At 49.0% G+C, this 12,809-nt stretch overlaps 1 protein-coding gene across 2 annotated transcripts in view; it reads right to left on the bottom strand.

Annotated features, from left to right (window-relative positions):
* Positions 1-765: 765 nt before the first annotated feature.
* The window catches only part of ZNF341 (zinc finger protein 341), a 42,367-nt gene continuing 30,323 nt past the window's right edge, over positions 766-12,809 (bottom strand). For both annotated transcript variants that reach the window (XM_045806696.2, XM_045806693.2), the window contains 5 exons: positions 10,722-10,818; positions 8,697-8,829; positions 5,397-5,508; positions 5,069-5,139; positions 766-3,256 (listed from right to left, as the gene is read on the bottom strand). In XM_045806696.2, the coding sequence (XP_045662652.1) occupies positions 2,727-3,256; positions 5,069-5,139; positions 5,397-5,508; positions 8,697-8,829; positions 10,722-10,818 (943 nt within the window). In that variant the 3' untranslated portion in view covers positions 766-2,726. The remainder of the gene's footprint in view (positions 3,257-5,068; positions 5,140-5,396; positions 5,509-8,696; positions 8,830-10,721; positions 10,819-12,809) is intronic.

The following is a 12,809-nucleotide window of genomic DNA, read 5'->3' on the forward strand; positions in this document are numbered from 1 at the left end:
TATTTTTAAATGCTGGGTTTTGTCTTGTTTTTTTTTTTTATAGTGAAAGCTAAACAAAGTCTGTCTACAGGCTGCATTCAACCCATGGGCTGCCAGTTTGTGATTTCTGCTTTACCTGAATTCTCTCTGAATTGTGATAACCTTATTGGGTAGGTACTATTATTCACCCTGGTTTGACATATGAGGACGCTGAAGTTCAGAGAGGTGAAGTGACTTGACACAGCCACATACCTGGGAAGGGACAGAGCCAGGATTCAAACCTAGCTCTGTTCGATGTCAAAATCTGTGGGACCCTGGATGCTCAGGACAGCCCTTCTTTACACTTCATCCTCTCCAGCATCTTGGGGGACCTCTGGGGTCCTGGAGCAGCTCTATCGTCAACTTTGAGTGACCCTTGACCAAGGGCCTTCCCCTTTCTGGGCCTGAAGCTTCCCATCTGTCAACCTAGGAGGGATATAGTTATGGGAACCCCAGTATGGTCCCAGCTTCCTCCTCTACAGTCCCACTATATATCTATCAAATATTAGGCCTTGATATGTCCCTTGTTCTGTGGCCTGGCTCTACCGCTTACTGCTGTGTGATTTGGGGCTGCTTAACCTCACCGTGCCTTTTGCCTCATCTCAGCTATAAGATGGAATTAAAAGTAGCACCTACCTCCAAGTGCTTAGGACATGCCAGGCATGGCATAAGTGCCTAGTAAACATGAGTCCTCATGATTATTGATAAATGTACATGCATGTGTACATGGTCAGGAAGAGACAAAAATATAACTTAAGTAGTTTTATTAGGATGGAGATGTGATTTTTAACATTTTCTTTAATGTCACAATTTTTAAAAATGTTTAATGACTCCTCCATTTTGTAGAGAATGAAGTCCAAATTCCTTAACCCAACATCCAGGGACATCTCTGATTCAACATCAACTTATATTTCAATACAGCAAAGTGGCTAACAGCGCATAGAGGCAGGCCACCCCGGCCTGAACCCCAGCTCTGTGACTTACTGGCTGTGTGAGCTTGGGCAAGGAGCCCTGCCTCTCTGCGCCTGTTTCCTCATCTGTAAAATAAGGAAATTAACAATTCTCACCTGATGGGGCTGAGGTGATATGTGCAGTGTCCATCATGTGGAAGCTTAAAACATATTAGTGATTATTATGATCTAACCACTACCCCCAAACCTCTGGTCATCCTGGTCCATTCACCAGCCCCAGAACTGTCATACCTTGAAGGCTTTGCTCATGGCTTGTTCTCCCTGGCATGCCTTTCCCTATTTATCCAACCATCAAAATATTCTGCGTGAAGGACCAACTCAAGTGTGACCTCCTCTGAAGAGACTTTCCATCCTCACCAGCCCCCCTCTGGCCTTGAAGGCTGGGTGCCCTTGAAGCTCTTACTACCTCAGCCGTGTACCACTTCCTCATTGGTCCTTCCTCCTGCATCATACCCTTCCTGAGGGGAAGTTGGGCTTGCTTTGAGTGCCAGCCGAGAGCCCCAGCACAGATATCTGAGGGACATACCGGCCTTCAAGGAATCTCATCAGACTGAGTCCAACAGCTCTGCTGCATCCTTTCCTCCCCCTTCTTGAGCCTTAGTTTCCTCTTATCACTGAGGCAGTGTGGAAGTGAATAGAAATGAGGAAATACTGTCAAGGCCCCTTTTCTCTTCCCTGCCTCCCAATAAGCCTGGTTTGCTTCTCCTCTGGACTAGCTGGGGAGTGGGGACAGAGTGCTGGCAGTGGGGGCAACTACGGATTCTAGAAGCCTGATCAGAGTTTCTGATGCCAAAGGGTTTTGGGCAAGGCCCAGGATCCTGCATTTTCAAGAGTATAAACCCCTTCCATGGCCATGTTCTGAAATATGAGAGCATCAAACCTCTTCATGGCTAATGGGGGAGCACAGCTGTGTGCAAGGGGCCATGGGACCTCTCAGCCCCTCCATACTTTGGAGGAGGGGAGGGAGTGCTGCCACCTAGGGGAAAAGAAAGAAACTGCCAAGGCTCGAGCCTGAGCCATTGGACACACATTTTGATAAAAACATTTATTGGGCACTTTCCAAGTGCCAAGCACTATGCCAAGTCCTTTGCACATTTCATCATACTGGATCCCCATGGGTCAAAATGTTATAAGCCCCATTGTACAGATGAGATACACAGGGCTCAGAGAGGTCAAGTGACATATCCAAGGTCACACAGCAAGTGAGTAGCAGTGCTTAGATTTAAAGCCAAATCTGGCTGATAGCTGCACTCTAACCATGACATTTGAGTGCTGCCTAAATACCCACACCAGAGTCATCTGCGGATACCATGTGGAACCATATATGAAAAGGTCCAGCAGATAAGGGCTCTAACCATTTCAGGCCTCCAGAGCAGCTTGACCAGAGGCCACACCAAGAGAGCCCGGAGCACGGGTGGGCAGAACCACCCTGTCTTCTCTCTTAGGTGGGCTGGGCTGCTGGCCACCCTGGGCTGCTGGCTTGGCCAGCTCTCTTATCTCCAATGCCCCTACCTCGAAGCTGTAGGCCGCCCTGCCTCACATTCCAGAATGCTGCAGGGCTAGCCAGCAGAACAGGAGCCACGGCAGGCTGGCCACAGGCCAGGGTTCATAAATGACACTCCAGAAGGATTTTGGCCAATGGCTCACTTCCATTGGGAAGGATCTCTCGTCGGCGCCTGAGGCCTGGACCCACAGGTGAGCATCAGGCCAGGCTCTGGGAGCAACACCACAGGTCCGTCACTCTGAGGCCTGGATGTAGACGGGCACAGCAAGCATGGCACATGGGCCCTCGGCCCCAGCCTGCAGCTCTGCCAGCGCCAGGTTGGAGCCCAGGCTCTCTGCATGCCCGGGCACTACCAGCTCCGGTTCACCCCCCACTGTGCCACCTACTACAATGGAGAGCACTGCATCTGGCTCTGAGAAGGGTGGCTTGCCTGGGGCAGCCTCAGGCACCGGCCCAGCCCCGGTGTCCTTCAGCTCCTCCAGACCCAGGGGGTCGGGCAGGGGGGTCCCCACCTTGCGCCCGCCACTGCTGCCGCTGCGGGGCGCTGCCCTCCTCCGGGAGGGCCGCCGGGCTTGCAGGTCCTTATCCTTTTGGGGGCCAAGGCGGCAGCGGTGGTCCTTGAGGTATTTGTGTCGGGAGAAGCCCTTGGCACAGCCGGCGCAGCGGAACTTGTAGTTGCCTGTGTGGGCACGCTGGTGCTCCGCCAGGTGGGCACGGCGGCTGAAGGACTTGCTGCACAGGGCGCACTTGTGGAGCTTCATGCCTGGAACGAGGGGAAGTCCGTGAGAGGTGCCCGAGCCCTTACTCTGCAACTGTGCCTCTGCGCTCGGAATAAAACCCAGTCTCTCGGCTTGGCCTCTGAGCATGTGTGCGAACTGGGCTCTGCTCCTGCCAGTCTCATCTCCCACCTTCTCCCAGCTACTCACTTCCAGCCAGGCACACATGCTCTCCTCAGGCCACCAAGCTGGCTTCTGCCTCCGGGCCTTTGCACTTGCTGTTTCCCCTCTGCCTAGAAGAGCCTGCTCAGCCCCAAAACCTTGGTTTACTTACCCAGGTCACTATCATCTCTCTCCTCTCTGGTCTATCCGCCTCACCCTCGCCCCCTCAGACCATCCCTACAGGGTAGCCAGAGATGGCTTCGTGAAATACACAAACGATCCTAACATTCTCTGCCCTGAACCCTCTGGCGATTCCCCAAGTTTCCCACAAAGCCCTGGGCAGTCTGACCAACCCCTTCACCTCTCAGCCCCATTCCCTCCTTCCCCTTACTTGCTCTATGAGCTCCATGCTTCCCACTCACCTTTCCTTGTCTTAAACACCCCCCGCCCTCAGTCTCTTCCCTGCCTTTGCACTTGCTCCCTCCTTCTGGAAGCTATTTCCTGGCTCTTCTTATCCCTCAGGACAGGTCTCACCTTACATCCTCCACAAGGCCCTCCTGTCACCTACCTCATATCTTTCTCTGCCCCATCACTCTGTTTATTCCTGTCTTTGTACTCTGCATACTTCGCTGTAACATACTTACTTGTTTGTTGTTCATTTTCAATCTCTGCCACTAAATGCTAAGCTTCCCCAGGAAGGCAGGGTGGGGCTCTGCCCGTCTGATTCCCCCACGTCACCCCCAGAGTCTGACATGTGATAGGTTCTCAATAGTCACCCTGAATGAATCACTGGTGCTTCCATGTCTACCATGAAGTCAACTCCAGCCCACACGCAGCCTGAGCCACGCTCCCCTCACCCTCCCTGGGATGAAGGCTCAGAGAGGGGCAGTGACTTGCATGAGGCAGCGCAGCAGGACAGCGGCCCTGCTAAGAATCAAACTCGGCCCTCTGTCTTCAAGTCCTCAACTCTCTACTCTCCCAGTTTTCAAACTTTCTTTAGTCACTGAATCCTTTCTGTTAACCAAGGGCAATTTTCCCCTCCAGGAGACTTTTGGTTTGTCCTCTGGAGACATCTGTGGTTGTCCTAATTGCGGGGAAGATGCCACTGACACCTAGAGGGTAGAGGCCAGACATATTGCTAAACATCCTACAATGCACAGGGCGGACCCATGACAAAGCATCAGCTACTGCAAAATATCCAGAGTGCCAAGAAACCACGTTCTAGACCAAATGGTATGTGGAAAGCCAGCCAAGCTGCTCTGGGGACAGAGCAGCACCCAAGGAAGCCCCATAGAGCCCTTGGGAAACTACGGAGTGGGGTGGAGACCCTTGCTTCACACACCAGCTGCCCTGTGCTGCTGAGCGTACCAAGGAAACTTCCTGGCCATGTCTTGGACCCAGTTGGAATCTGATTTCCCTCCATGACTGACCCACATCTCTATCACACTGGGGACCTCTGTGATTTACAGCTATCTCCTCTCAGATCAGCTTTCCCTTCAGACTGGGGGACTATATCTGACTCACCTTGTAGGACCCTGAGGACCCTAAGGCAGACCTGGCTCATGGCTCACCTGAGCAAAATCTGTTGACTGGAATATATCAGGCAGTGATAATAAGCCTCATGGGATGTATCTGCTCTTTCTAGGGGGCCGGCCCCAGGGACTCAGACCCTCCTGGTAGGTCCAGCATTCACTTACCGGAGTGGGAGAGGATATGAGCCTTCAGCTTGTCTGGCCGGTTGAACTCTTTACTGCAGCCCGTGTGTGTCCTAGAACCCAAAACCACTGGTCAGGGGGAGCTCACCAGACTCGGACTGTCTTGCTGGTCTCCGTGCTAGCCCTGGGCATGAGGGACTCCCTCTCTACCCCAAAGGCCAGGCAAGGAAGCAGGGTGGGGAGTGAGGCAGGTAGGCAAGACCCACGACAGGATAAAAGGAGAGAGGACCTTCAGAACCTCGGCCCTGACAATTTTCTGTCCCACTGCTGGGTAAATGTGCCCCTCCCACTCACGCCAGTCTCTACTCACGAGAAGGGGCATTTATACTTCTTGAATGGCTCATGGATCAACATGTGTCTCTTCAGTTTGTCCTTACGGTTGAACGCAGACTCGCACACTGAGCATTTGTAGGGCTTCTCACCTGTAGGAGGAGACACAGATAGGGGGCGGGGACCGAGAGTCCCATGAGATAGAGTATGAATATGGGGTACAATAGATAGCAGCCCCTCTAGGGAAGTGGCCTGGAAGAAAACAGCCTCTCCCATTCCTCATTGCTTTTCCAAGGAGAAGAGGGGGCTATTTCAGATAGGGCAGTCATGAAAGGCCTTTCTGATGAGGGAAGAGGTGAGACCCGAGGGGGTAGGGGAGTGAGCCATGATGGAAATTGGAGTCAGGGTCCCAGGAAGAAGGAAAGGTGGGAGTGTGTGGTATGTCTGAAGAGCAGTGGGGAGGCCAGTGTGGCTGGAACAGAGTGGAGAAGGGAGAATGAGGCAGAAGGGGAGGTCAGTGAGATAGCCGAGATAGCCGGGCCCAATAGGAAGGGCCTGGAAGGCCTAGGTTTTTACTCTGAGCAAGATGAGAAGCCACCAGAGGGGCCAAGTGGAGCGGGGACAGATCTGACTTATGTGTCGTGGGCTCCCTCTAGCTGCCTGCAGAGAATAGACTGAGGGGGGTGTGGGTGGGGGTGGAGGTGTGGGAAGTGGCCAAGTAGAGACCATGTTAGGAAAGCGGAATCGGCAGCCTTTGCCAGTGGACTGACTGTGGGGAGTGAGGGGAAGGGAGTCAAGGGTGAATCTAAGGTGGGGCTGAGTGACAGGTGAACGGTTGTGGCATTTACTGAAATGGGGTCCACCACAGGAGAGAGGGGAATTATACCTTATCTAATGGAATTGTTGCCACAAACTATGAGGTAAGTACTAGATGAGAAAACTGAAGGTCATGGTCTGCACCTAGTGAGCTAAGATGCCAGCCCAGCCGTGTAATGCAGAGTTCACCTGAGTCACCCCACATGGGCTGCAGCGGAGCCTGGTGGGGACCAGGAGGGGGAGAAGAGCAGCTCTCACCTGACAGGGGTCAGGGGTCACAACCTATCCTGTAGAAAAGGGCTGCTACTGGGCTGTTCTGGTTTCTTGCCATTATTTCCTCCCTATTCTCCCTCTGGAATGAATAAAGTACTTTTGAAAAATGTCAACCCAGTGATTAAGGAAATTCTGGTCCTTACAGTGGAATGCTCTGCAGTCATTAAAAAGATTGGGGTCCATCTGTGTTTCCTGATCTGGAAAGAGGCTCCTGGTCATACTGCTAGTGGGGAAAGAAAACTGTAGAACAGCTTAAGACAGTCCCCTTTTTGTTAGAAAAAAATACAATCCTCATATTCCGAAACAGCCCTAGCCATAGGTGGTGGTATATTCGCAGAAGATGCAGGGAGAAAGTTGAGGAAGGGTACATACCAAACTGTCAGTAGCAATTAGGGTGTGAAGGGGAACCTTAAAGTTTCACCTTATGTACTTCCATGCTGCTTCCATTTTTAAAATAAGCATGTATTACATTCGCATAAGAATTCTTAAAATTATAAGGAGAGTAATTTGGTAATATCTATCAAAATTACCAAGGCATATACCTTTTTTCTTCTTTTATTATGTTAAAATATACATAAAATTTACCATTTTAACCATTTTTAAGTGTACATTTCAGTGGTGTTAAGTACATTTGCATTATTGTGCAATCACCACCACCATCCACCTCCAGAACTTTGGCATCATCCCAAACAGAAACTGAGTACTGTACTGCATAAACATTTGAACCTAGCATTTCCACTGCGCGGAATACACAACCACAGATATACTCCCAAAAGCGTGCCAAGGGGACCCACACAACATTTTGTGTACAAACTAACAGCTCAAAAATAATCTAAGTATTCACCCATAGGAAGTGGCTAAATAAAAGATGGTAAATACAAAGGAATTCCATGCAACTGAGAAAAAGAAGGAACATCTTCAAGATATACTGATGAGTGAAGAAACAAGGTACGTAACAGAGTTATAATATGTGCTCCATTGTGTAAAAGTAAGCACGCGTGTTGTATAGGTATAAACTTAAACCAGAGGACTTAGACTAGGGCCACTAACGGCAGTTATCTTGAGGGACGGGAATTGGGGGTATTTTTCAAACTGCAAGTCACAACCTGTTGGTGGTTATTTTAACAACTAAAATTCAACAGAATAGAAAATACTGTTTTATGAAATTTCTGTTTCAGTATATGCTCTGTATATAAATGTGTTTCCTGGGTTGTAGTATTTTATATATTTATATCTATATATTATTTATTTATTTATTTTAGATCTTATTTATTTATTTGACAGAGAGAGAGAGAAACAGTGATAGAGGGAACACAAGCAGGGGGAGTGGGAAAGGGAGAAGCACACTTCCCGTGGAGCAGGGAGCCCAATGAAGAGCTTGATCCCAGGACCCTGGGATCATGACCTGAGCTGAAGGCAGACGCTCAATAACTGAGCTATATAAGCACCCCATAAAATATATTTTTTGCCATAGGTCATAGTAAAAAGAAAAAAGAAAAAAAAATTTGGATTATGCATTTGAGGTGAGGCGATGGGGTTATTTTCTTTTTTTTCATATTTGCTTTTGTAATGTCAAGGATTTACTACTCAGGCTTTGCAACCTTTGGATCCTTTTAAATGAAAAAAAATATTTTTTAACTAATAATCTTTTTTTTTAAGATTTTATTTATTTTATTTATTTAGAGGCAGAGGGAGAAGCAGACTTCCCACTGAGCAGAGAGCCCAACAAGGGGCTCAATCCCAGGACCCTGGGATCGTGACCTGAGCCGAAGGCAGATGCTTAACCGACTGAGCCACTCAGGTGCCCCTTAAGTAATAATTTTTTAAAAATTAAAAGAAAATAAAATGTCAATGTGTCTCAACTGGGGAACCAAGGAGAGGGGGGTTCTGTCCAGGGCTATGTGGGAATTTTGCAGTGACAACAGTACCTCCACCTCTAAGGGCTCAGAATGGTCTGAGTGGGCTGTCAGGGGGCAGAGCCAAGAGTCCCTCCACCAGCCTCCAGAGGTACATCTCTACTCTAGTATTGGTAGGAACTCCTTCTTCCCTTGAAAGGGCAGGTTGGAAGGGGGTCAGAAAGGAGATGGGGAAGGGGATGAACAAAGAGTGGGGAGGAACTGGACGGGGAGGGAGGAGAGGGATGGAGAAAGACAGAGGCAAAGATGAGTGGGGGATGGGGAGGGGAAGAGAGAGGGAGTTGGGGGAGCAGGTGGGGCGCTGGGCAGGAGTTGACGGGGGACAGGGTACCCACCTGAGTGGATGTGAGCATGCAGTTTGAGGTAGTGCTCCCGCCGGAAGAACTTCTTGCACACCTGGCACTTGAACCTGCCACCACTGCCATGGGTGGGCAGATGACGGCGCAGGTAGCGCTCACAAGGAAACACCTGGCAGAAGAGAGGAGCTGGCGTTAGGTCTGACTCACTAGCCCTCACCACCCTCTGAGCTTAAGGGGCCCCTCATTTCCCACACTTATGGAAACAATTTCTTTTCTGCCCACCAGAGATCAGGGCCCAGTGTCAGGTTCAGCCCTTAGAACCTCACGGCTCCCATGACTCACCCATAATGCATGCTCTGAGCTCCTGCCAGGCTGCTTTTCTACCCAGAAGGCCTTTCTCTTTTAGCCTGACAAATTTCCACTTAGCTGTCAAGACCCAACTCAGGTGTCACTGCTTCTGTAAAGCCCTCTCTGACTCTCCAATGCCACACAGGCAACACAAACTCTGCCCTTGAATGTTCCTATATGTTTTATTTATTCATTTATTATTATTTTTTTAAAGTAAACTCTACCCACAATGTGGGGTTTGAACTCATGACCCCGAGATCTACCACCTGAGCCAGGCAGGTGCCCCTGTTCATTTACTTTATTTATTTAGTTAGTTAGTTAGTTATTTTTAAGATTTTATTTATTTATTTGAGAGAGAGCAGAGCAAGAGTGAGAGAGCACAAGCAGGGCCAGGGGCAGAGGGAGAAGCAGATTCCATATTGAGCAGGGAGCCTGATGCAGGGCTCAATCCCAGGACTCTGGGATTATGACCTGGGCCGAAGGCAGACGCTTAACCATTGAGCCATCCAGGCACCCCTTATCTACGTTTTTAAAGTCACCATCTAACCCAATGAATTATAACCTATAGCTTATATGAGATCTCTACAAGGGCAGAGGAGCTTTCATTCACCAGCACAGGGCCTGGGTCAAATGACTTACGTGCAAAAGAATGAATGACAAAATGAATACATAACGGAAGAGCTGAATGAAAAGGTAACAAAGAGCTAGGAAACATCGAAGCCAACATCTCCTTCCTCTCCAGCCTTAAGAAAGGCATTTGTTCATTTTTTCATTCATTTGTTATAGAGAAGTAGTTAGGTTACAGACCCAACTACTTAGTAGCCCTTACTTGCTACACCTCAGTTTCCCCATCTGTAATATGGGAAGAGTAATGGTATGCTTCCTAGAGTTAAATGACTCGATTCAGATAAAATGCTCCGACAGCAGCTGGCACATGTTCTTGTTCAATTCATGATATCTTTTATTTGGAACACAAATTCCAAAGCCCTGAATTAGGCTATCTACATAATTAGAAACATCTACCATGAGGCTGAAGTGAAACCAGGGCTGTCCTGGAAAATCTGCCACGTAAGGCTGTGAGAAAATGAGTAGAATAAAGAAACCAGTTAAACACACCAGGGGAATGCAATCAGCAGAATCCAGACTTCGGGAAACTCCACAGGACCGATGGCCCAGTTTCTTCAACAAATAAATTAAAGGAAAAGAAAAGAAGGAGCACTGGTTGGGGGAACCTATTGATGAACAGAAAGTTTGGTTGTATCAACCAACTGAAGTGTGTGGACCTGATTCAAACAAATAAACTTTACAAAAACTATGATGTTTCTGAGACAATTAGAATTAGAACACAGCCTGGATATCTGATGATATCAAGGACAGGCTTTAGCGATGGCTTTCAGATTCACTGAAAAGAAGAACCCATAACAAGAAGGATAATAACAGGTCAGGAAGCTGGAGGCAGGCTGTTCAGATGCTGGGCCTGGGCCCAGGAGAGGCCTGACCCCACATTGGTGCAGCCTGGCCTGGCCTGGCCCAGCAGCAGCCTCAGGATGGACACATGTGCTATCTAGTGGCTCAGATGGGCCAGGCAGGGCTCCTACTCTTCAAAGGGGAAGTGTCGTCTATGGAGACAAGCCCAGGAGACAGTGAGGGGTTTGCTCTACCACCTCTCATCCCCTATTGTTGCCCCAGCCGGGAAAGGGCAGTGGTACCCACCTTCTGGCAGTGAGGGCAGGGGAAGTTGTGAGTGGCGGTCTGCAGGTGGTGCTCCAGGGCCTCGGGGGTAGAGTATTTGTTGACACATTTGACACACCTACGTGGGAAGGAGCAGGAGAGGTGACAGAGCAGTGTGAGGAGGCTGGACTGGCCCAGGAACCAGCCATTCTCCTCCCCCAGGGCCAACAATGGGAGGCAAAATTCTATACTTAATTCATTCTTTTCCTTTAAAAAAATGTTTTTTTAAAGTAGGCTCCACACCCAATGTGGGGCTTGAACTCATGACCCTGAGATCAAAAGTCTCATGCTCTACTGACTGAGCCAGGCAGGCTCCCCAGAGGAAGTGTTAAATAAAGGAAAAAAAAGAAAATCAGACCACATCACATCCTTGCTTAAAAGTTCCCATCTTGGCCTACAAGGCTCTAGTGGCTTAACCACACCTATCTCTCAGACTTCATCTTTCTCCCCAGCTCACCCCACTCTGCTCCAGCCATCTTGGCCTCCTGAGTATACCTTGAACACACCAAATTCTTTCCTACCTCAAGGCCTTTGCACCTGCTATTGCTGCTACCTTGAACACTCTTCCCCAGGTATTCCCTTGGGCAGCACCTCCTTATCCTTCGGGTCTCACCTCAAATGTCACCTCCTCAGAGGTGTCTTCCTTGAGCACCCTGTCTCAAGTTGTCCCCTATGGCCTGCCCAGTTTTGTTTTTTTCTTTTTTTTTAAAGATTTTATTTATTTGACAGAGATAGAGACAGCCAGCCAGAGAGGGAACACAAGCAGGGGGAGTGGGAGAGGAAGAAGCAGGCTCATATCAGAGGAGCCTGATGTGGGGCTCGATCCCACAACGCCGGGATCACGCCCTGAGCCAAAGGCAGATGCTTAACCGCTGTGCCACCCAGGCACCCCAAGTTTTGTTTTTTTCTTAGCACTTGTTATCTATAATTATTATTTATTTATTTGCTTACTTGATTTGATCTGTCTCTTTCACCAGCAATTGGGCTCTGGAGGCAGGGACCACATCTGTCCTGTTCATAACCTGATTCGAGCACCAGTGACAATCTGTTATGCAAAAGAGTCAGACAGACAGGGATCCAGGCCTGGCCCCTTCTTGTTTCTGACCCTCAGTTTCCTCATCCACAAAATGGGGTAGGAATCCCAAATTGATGTGCCCCTTGTTCATTCTTAAGATGATCACATGAGTAAAAGGACACAAGTGTGTCAAACCACAAATCACAACACATCATAAATGCAGTCTCCATGCTTAACATCACTGGCTGACAAGCCTTCAAAACAGCAGTTTCAGGTCGTAAGCCACTCTGAAGAAAAGACCCCTCCAGTCTCCTGACCATAAAAACACCTGCCAAGCAAATGGACCCATTTATGATGATGTTCCAGTGAGGAATGCCACAGGTAGGTGGGCAATTCATGCCAAAAATAGAAACATAGGACCTGACATCTGTACATGGGCCACCATGGGAAACCCACAGGCAGCCTGCACCTGCCCAGGGGACTCCTGTAGACCACACTCTGAAAACCACAGGCTAAATGCCTCCAGATGGCAAGAAAGAAAGAGCAGGTCAGGTGGGAGCAGAGCTGCCGGGGGCACAGAGACTGTGCAAGCTGGTGAGGTAGGAGGGGGCAAGAACTCCACAGGCCTCAGCAGTGAGGAGACAGAGATTTCTGTGGGAGGTAGTTTAGCAAGAACCATTAAAACGAAAACTTTCCTGCCAGAAATGCCATCGTAACTAAGTCACCCAAGGTAACATCCTCAGCACGGGGGCAAACCAATGTCATGTACCTGCTGATATGACGTGCTGAGGACAGAGCGTTACTTGGTGATATTTCCTGCCCAGAGTGCCAACCCAGCATCTAACCTGAGGTCAAAGCAGACAAACCCAAACTGAGGACATTTTACAAAATAACCAGCCTATACTTTTCAAAAATACCATGGTCATGAAAGACAGAGACCGAATGAGCAGCTGTTCCAGCTTAAAGGAGAATAAAGAGACACAATGTAATGCAACGTGTGATCCTGGCTTGGATCCCAGGCCAGAAAAAACATTTACTTTGGCTATAAAGGATGT

Source organism: Ursus americanus, chromosome 22 (assembly GCF_024610735.1).
Source record: "Ursus americanus isolate L20-20 chromosome 22, mUrsAme1.1.p, whole genome shotgun sequence".
NCBI classification, from domain to species: Eukaryota; Metazoa; Chordata; class Mammalia; order Carnivora; family Ursidae; genus Ursus; species Ursus americanus.